We start from the raw sequence: 8,109 nt of genomic DNA, 5'->3' as shown, positions 1-8,109 counted from the left end.
AGGATGGTTTGATGTTAATACAGGCCCGAAGGCAGCACAGAGAGTCCAGGCATGGATTGCTGATACAAGCACATTTATTTAAGCAGGCAAATGCTTAAGACCACTCATAACCTAGTTCTATACATTCAATAACATAGTTATCACTTGCTCCAGTGTCAGGTACTTCTATTAATTAGCCTACAAATTAACCCCTGTTACTGTAGAAAAGTCCAAGGCATGTCTACACAGATATTCAAAAGAAAAGTTTACAGAAAACAGAATCATTACAGTACTTTTAGTATTTATTTCCTTTGCTAAGTATACCTTCATTTATAATGATACAAATGAAAGCATTTCCTGAAACAAAACTAAACCAACAAAACCACAGGCATTTTAGAAAATGCATTTGTCTTATGGGTTTGTTATTGCTTTATAGGTCTGTATAATAATATCCATATACTGTATTAGTAGCTTGTAGATTTACCTAATTCTGCACTTATGGACTTGCTCCTTTTCAGATGAGAAGGCTGTATACTGTACCAGCTGCAACAAAACTCACAGCACTCTAAATTTATATTGTAGGAGAAGCTCATTCACTAGGCGCTCTTGAATAGCTTCAAAATAAAGCATGCATTTTGGTACACGTGTATAGACTGACTTCAAAACAAATACACTTACTGTTGTTTGATATATGGCATATCCATTCTCTATGATTTCAGTTAGTTATACTCTTTTGAAAACATAACATTTTGATATTGCCCTAATTAGAAAGTGTACATTCTTCAAACCAAACAAATTAGCACACAAGTTAAAGTTGAAATAGCCATGGCTAAATCACTCAATAAACCCTTCACTCTTTCACGAAAAAGATCTAGCCTTGTGCATCTATTTCTCTCGCCCACAATCTGTACACAGGATGTCATCCCGGTGCGTGAGGAATCCTCGTCCAACCAAAGACACGGAGCACTTCATACAGGTGAAGCACTCGGTGTGCCACTGCCGCTCTTCAAATGAGATGTACTTCACCCCAGCCAGGCCTGCAAAAACAGGAAGGGATTAACAGGAGCATTACAAGCTGAACCACTGAAACCAGTGATACTTTCTTTAGCGTAGGCTTTGCACTTCCCAGCCTGGATTGTTTTTTTAAGCTGAGGGGAACATGTGAAATTAAATTATTTATTAAATTATTTATTTTATGACCAATAACTCATAATGCACTTTTAATAATAGAAGTTTAAAAAAAAAGGTTATTTATTTGCAGTATTTATCATTACTGACACAATAAATACATTAATAAGTAAGGTGGACCGAGGGCGATTAAGCTTTCTAACATTTCTTTCCATAGTGTACATCCTGCATTCTCGATTACCTGTGCTGGCTTACCCTTCTCTGCTTACTTACTAAATATCTTGGTTTTCTGATAATAGATACTAATTTGCTATGCCAAATTTTGGCAAATTATTTTAGTGAGCAATAGAGAATTCTACACTGTTAACATATTGGCAGTCATCACTTTGTGGGGGTAAAATCTTGGATCTCAGTAACTACACAAAAATGTTTTAAAAGGTCACAGGCGTACTTGTGATGGGCTTGGTACAGCCCACACACTTCTTTGCATAGAGATTGCTGAAGCAGTCCAGGCAATAAGAGAACTCATCTCTGGAGGTGAAGCGCTGCCCTGCCAGCTGCTTCTTACAGCCAGTGCACAGGAAGCACTCCCTGTGCCAGGGCTTGTCATGGTAAGTCACTCCGCCAGTTGTTATGGCCTAAAAAAAAAAAAGTACATCAGAATGAAACACAATAGAATTTGCTGATACTTTAACATGTCCTGGTCATTATCAATATGTTAACATGTCCTTAACATGCCCTGGTCATTATCAATATGTTAACATGTCCTTAACATGCCCTGGTCATTATCAACACTCAGCACTGTCTCTAGGTTTCCAGGGGTTTTCTTCAGACTGCTCTGAGATATCAAATGCTCATGTTAGTCTGCCTGTCCTCATTTCCAATGTGGAGCGAAATCCTTACGGGTGTTCACTAATGAGTGACAGGGTACAGTTCCCAGCAGACAAGGGATTAGTGCATGTGTTCAGACTTCTAGGTGCTGTGCTAATGTAATCTATAAGCTACTGCTAATGTAATGAAATTTTTAAAAAAAATTATTATATATATATCTATATATATAATATCTATATATATATAATATATTATATATATATATAGCATGCCCTTCCGGCAGAGAAAATGATTGAGTGCGAACAGCCAATCAGCTTCCAGATCTAGCGGGCTTCTATTTTGCATGGATGCCTGCTGGAATGTTGAAGTGCTTAAGTGTGAATTATATTTTAAAATCAATCTGCGCACAAATACTAATCTGATAACATAAAAAGCTACTTAAACATACTTTCTGATGGTGTTCTAGAGACAAGCAAAATCATGTCTGTGACAGGACACTGTAATAAGAGAGTAAGACCCCAGAAAATAATAATAATAATAATAATAATAAATAATAATAATAATAATAATAATAATAATAATAATAATAATAATGTTTTTTCTATGTGTATGTCGTTTTTCTATTTTAATTTTGTTAGGGACTGTTTTCCTTAGTGGAATGTTACATGGCGAAATATCAGAAGTTCAAGGTAAATATAGGTTTTAATTTTTTTTTGAGAGAAAATGAAGAAATAAATCGTGATTGGTGAATTGCTGTACTATTGGTTTATTTGTTTTTTTAGTTCTAATTAATGAAAGGCGCTATATAAAATGAGGTGTACTTTTTTACAGAAGTTGCACTGGTAAGCAAACTGCTTCTCAAAACATGGCACACAAAAGTAACCATTATCTTTCGGAATAAAAGACTTGATTCCTATTGGCTGCTGACAGCGATGACATAAGAAGCAAGTCTCATGCCAGGAATTTCCCTTGTACTCCATTTTGCGGGAACCTAAAAAAAGGGACAAATACATAGATTTAGAATAGATGGGCTGCAGTGATTTACAAGGTTATTGTTTGAACAAGGTCTAGGTAACTTAAATCACGAGACCTTGAAAAAGTCAACTGAACCCTGAAATGCATCATTAACAAAACAACTGTTCAAATGTTTAGATTTTTAAAAAACACAAAAAATATGGCCTCAAACCTCTACTACCTGTTTTAAGTGATGATAATATATGTTTTAAAAAGTTTGATATGAGAGGGACTTTTTGTTGTCATGGAGTCAATAAATTCTAAACTGGCTTTAGTAAAATCATTTCAAGACAGGGTTCAAACTGCAGCTGATGTTTAAACTACAGAAGTTTACAGCCTTATAATCAACAATTGGTAACATGACACCCATAATTCAAATGTATGAGAAGGGAGAAATAAATGTAAAGTAATATAACAATTTAAAATGAATATGAGAAACCAGAGAAACTACAGAAATTCATAAAATCATTTAGAACTAAATATAAAAAGTACACCCTTATCCACAAAGTGAATAAACTAAAATGATATCCCCTGATTTTCATTGCTTACCTGGCATGATGGTTTTCTTGCAGGTAAAGCATTTGGAGGAGTACTCGTGAGAATAGCAATCTGTGCAGAGAAGGAGCTCGTCCTTAGCAGCAAAAGCCTTTTCCACCAAAGTCTTGCTGCATAGAGCACACTTGAAGCACTGTTCGTGCCAGTGGCGGTCCTTGTAAGACAGATCCTTTAAGACAACAAAGGGCAATGTAAAGTAATAGAAGAATGTGCACTAGAATGTGATTTTAGCAGTCTTTGTAAAAATGCATTAATATGGAAATTAAACAATAATAAAAATATATAGTTTGCATTGTCTGGCCACTTTATTAGGACCAGTGATATCAGGCTGGGCTACCATTTACCCATATCACAGCCTTGACATGATGTGGCATAGACTCCACAAGAAGGTGCCTTGGGGATGTTAACTAATTCAGTCATTCATAGTTCAGACTTGATAAGCCTCTGTGGTCACAGCTGTCACTCCTGGCAACTAACTTTCCCTTTGTTTCACAACTGCTGATGCACAATGATAACCGATGAGCAGCCTACCAGCACACAGTAACTGCTCGACATGCACCCACTAGCATGCCTCTTTGACTTTCTCCCACTTCTGTTGGAAATTGTGCTTCTCCCACAGCTTTACAGTGCATCCGGGATCACATGTCGCATCACATGATCAAGGCATGGCATAATAAACTGGACAGGCAGTTTAATTCATCCATACCTTTAAACACCGAGGAGGTTAAACTATAACTGCAGGAAAGTAGGCAGAGTAACCAATGAATGCTATTTATTTTCTAGAATTGCAATGATTGTATTTATGGTGTCAACGTCCTTGCTGGTTGTCAATATGATGGTAAATAATAATGAACCTTCATGAGCCTACCTTGCAGTTGCTCTCGATAGGCTTCCCACAGTCTTCACAGCAGTTGGCAAACAGGTTCTCATAGCACTTGGTACAGTACTGGATTTCCTCTCTTAAGATATATTGTTTGCCCAGTAGAGAGATCTTGCAATAGTGACAGTCAAAACGCTCAGCACTCATGTTTCTGATGTACAAGCTAAGATGAAAAAAGAAAAAGGGAGATAATGTGCTTCTCACTGGTGTGTATTATTGAGTGTACAGCCAGACCAGCACTAATGTATGTGCCCTGCAAGTGCTTGTAGGACAGTGTCTATACTGTATACTGATTTTTACTGTACTAGAAACAGGAGATTCTTAAAATACAATGTACTCAACCCAAGTGTACCACCTGGTAGTAACTGAGCATTCTGACTGCTCAAAACGATGTATTAGATTATTTTGGAGAGCAGTTTCATTGGACACAGTGGAATGAGACATTGGAGACCAGGGAGTGAAATCAAAGCAAACAGCTCATCCACATTCCCTGGATCTTCTGGGACCTGTCTGAGTGGAAGTGATACGGTATGGAAGGCTTATAGTGGTCAAAGCCAAGGAATTAGTGGTACCAAAACCAACAGGCTGCTGAGTTCCACCTTGTCAAGAACGTTGATTGAGAGAGCTGAACCTTCATTGTCACTCTCTCAGAGCCATGTCATCCTTATCCTGCTTTGATGAGTTGACTGTATCTCACCATGAGCAAGGCGAAACTGTAACTCTTTATTTTAAGCTCCATAGCTCCATTGATAACAATGTAATTACATATGAATTGCCACATGATTTCCTACTTACATGTTTTGGTCATGCTTTATTTTAAAGGGGTACTTTACCAAAGTTATGCCCATTAGTCAGGGTTTTATTGTGATTTGAAAAAGAAAACAAAAAAATCTTTAAATTACATATTTATCTTCCTTCTGTATTGCTTGGCTTTCCTGCTATTTTATTTTTTCTTTGTTTTCCTATGGCAATGTATGAAAGTTCTAAGGTTGCTTATATACAGTACTAAAACTTTTCAGCAAACATCAACTCCAAGTCGGGTTACGAGTTTAAAAAAACTAAGTTAATTTAGTAATCATTTGTTTTTAAATGTAGTGCACAAGAAGGTAATCATTCTGAATTTTAATGCATTTATTTTAGAATCTGAATGTTTACCTCCTTGTAGACTACACTTAAAAACTAATCATCGCTTGTTGTTTACTCAAAATGGACAGCATGTGTTAACCTGCCAGTAAATAAGAATATAAGAACATAAGAAAGTTTACAAACAAGAGGAGGCCATTCGGCCTATCTTGCTCGTTTGGTTGTTAGAAGCTTATTGATCCCAGAATCTCATCAAGCAGCTTCTTGAAGGATCCCAGGGTGTCAGCTTCAACAACATTACTGGGGAGTTGATTCCAGACCCTCACAATTCTCTGTGTAAAAAAGTGCCTCCTATTTTCTGTTCTGAATGCCCCTTTATCTAATCTCCATTTGTGACCCTTGGTCCTTGTTTCTTTTTTCAGGTCAAAAAAGCCCCTTGGGTAGACATTGTCAATACCTTTTAGAATTTTGAATGCTTGAATCAGGTCACTGCGTAGTCTTCTTTGTTCAAGATTGAATAGATTCAATTATTTTAGCCTGTCTGCATATGACATGTCTTTTAAACCCAGAATAATTCTGGTTGCTCTTCTTTGCAATCTTTCTAGAGCAGCAATATCCTTTTTGTAGCGAGGTGACCAGAACTGAACATGATGATCTTACTAATTGTACATTTTTAACATTCCCTTCATTTAAATTCAACACTTTTGACAATATATCCAAACATCTTGTTGGCCTTTTTTAAAGCTTCCCCACATTCTCTAGATTAAGACATTTCTCAGTCAATAACTTTTTCATAGATTCCTTCTTCAATTTCAGTGTCTCCCATATGATATTTATAATGCACATTTTTATTACTTGCGTGCAGTACCATGCACTTTTCTCAATTAAATATAATTTGCCATGTGTATTCCCAGTTTTGAATCTTGTCTAAATCGTTTTGAATGAGCTTTGCTGCTCCAACCGTGTTTGCCACTTCTATTTTTGTGTCGTCTGCAAATTTAACAAGTTTGCTTACTATACCAGAATCTAAATCATTAATGTAGATTAGGAAGAGCAGAGGACCCAATACTGATCCCTGTGGTACACCGCTGATTACCTTACTCCATTTTGAGGTTTCTCCTCTAATCAGTACTTTCCGTCAAAAGCTTTCTGGAAATCTAAATAAACCATGTCATATGCTTTGCAATTATCCATTATTGATGTTGCATCCTCAAAAAAATCAAGCAGGTTAGTTATACATGATCTCCCTTTTCTAAAACCATGTTGACTGTCCCCCAGAATATTGTTACCATATAGGTAATTTTCCATTTTGGATCTTATTATAGTTTCCATAAGTTTGCATATAATAGAAGTCAGGCTTATTGGTCTGTAGTTACCTGATTCGGTTTTGTGTCAAACAGTCAAACTAAAAGGGCACCTTATAATAAAGTGTGACCTTTTTGGTCATTGATAATACATTTAGTATATATTTAATATCAATTAACGATGCAATCAAACAAATTAGCGACCATGTATCTGTTCATGTCTACTTCAACTCAACTAAAATTCCATGAACAGAAGTTTCTGATTGAGCTCACAGCTAAGGATTCTCTGTAATCATTTCCTTTGGCAAACATGATGTGCTATAAGATTTTGAATATTAGATTTCGAATTTTAAATGTGCCAAATCTATTGTGCAAATGAATAAAACCCATTTGTATTAAGTAGTTGCCTTTCTGAAATTGATCGACCTTCCCTTATAAAAGTTTGCCACAGTGTGTATTTGCACATACAGCATCTGAACATACTTTCCCCATAGTTCTACTATATATTACATTTTCTTTCCTGTTGTTTCATGGTTGACTGTGCTTTCACTATGTTTTTATGCTTTTCTTCAATCTTATATGCTTTTCCACATTTCACCCCGAAAATTTGTTTACCCAATTTAAATTTGCAACAAACACTTTAAAACAGTAACTCGGTCTTTTCTAGGTAGTAAAAAATAGCTTTATACACTTAACATAATTTTACAATATTTCCCTTTAAATTCTATGGTAGATATATTTTAATAAAATAATTGTTGTAAAGAATCTCCATACCTTTCAACAGAATCAACTAAAATAAGTTAATGCATAAGTTATTAAATTTTAGTTACAAACCAATCTCAATGCTTAAAATTTGTTTCAACAAAAGCTCTCATCAATGCAGAATCATGAAAGATGTACCTTCAGTCTGATGATGTTAACAAGGCTCTGTGGTGAGGTGTCACGGAGTGAGACTTGCATGCATGTAATACACCATCTATAAATACTGTCTCTCTAATTACCCTAAATCTCAGGGGTCAACAATCAAGATCTGTTTCTGTACCTTTTAAGGGAGAAATGAACTTGGTCTGCACACTGAAATCTTGGCTGCTCCAATAAGTAGCATTTGTCATGTTCTTAGTGTTCAGTGTGCAGAAGATTAAATGATACTTGTTGGCAAGTGAAACTAGGCATGCAAACCATATGTGGACTGAATCACCCTTCAAATAATGAGACCTGTAAGAGTGTGTGTGTGTGTGTGTGTGTGTGTGTGTGTGTGTGTGTGTGTGTGTGTGTATATATATATATATATATATATATATATATATATATATATATATATATATATATATATAT

The 8,109-nt window shown here is 35.8% G+C and overlaps 1 protein-coding gene across 1 annotated transcript; it reads right to left on the bottom strand.

The window, feature by feature from the left end:
- Positions 1–56: 56 nt before the first annotated feature.
- On the bottom strand, positions 57–7,739 carry LOC121315460 (four and a half LIM domains protein 2-like). Its single transcript, XM_041249574.1, has 6 exons — positions 7,675–7,739; positions 4,376–4,550; positions 3,502–3,676; positions 2,760–2,929; positions 1,559–1,745; positions 57–1,016 (listed from the first exon to the last, which is right to left on the bottom strand). Exons 2-6 carry the CDS (start codon positions 4,532–4,534, stop codon positions 865–867), a joined length of 843 nt encoding a protein of 280 aa, XP_041105508.1. The 5' UTR covers positions 4,535–4,550; positions 7,675–7,739; the 3' UTR covers positions 57–864.
- Between the last annotated feature and the right edge of the window lie 370 nt (positions 7,740–8,109).

This window comes from Polyodon spathula, chromosome 5 (assembly GCF_017654505.1).
Source record: "Polyodon spathula isolate WHYD16114869_AA chromosome 5, ASM1765450v1, whole genome shotgun sequence".
Lineage (NCBI taxonomy): Eukaryota > Metazoa > Chordata > Actinopteri > Acipenseriformes > Polyodontidae > Polyodon > Polyodon spathula.
The sequence above is the reverse complement of the archived record's forward strand: the minus strand, read 5'-3'. Positions and strand labels throughout refer to the sequence as shown.

Excerpts from the sequence above, each read along its gene's own strand:
- LOC121315460 (XM_041249574.1), bottom strand. The coding sequence starts at position 4,534 with ATGAGTGCTGAGCGTTTTGACTGTCACTATTGCAAGATCTCTCTACTG. Across the intron at positions 2,930-3,501 it reads CAAGAAAACCATCATGCCAG|GTTCCCGCAAAATGGAGTAC; the intron begins GTAAGCAATGAA and ends CCCTTTTTTTAG. Across the intron at positions 1,017-1,558 it reads CTGTACCAAGCCCATCACAA|GCCTGGCTGGGGTGAAGTAC; the intron begins GTACGCCTGTGA and ends CTGTTTTTGCAG.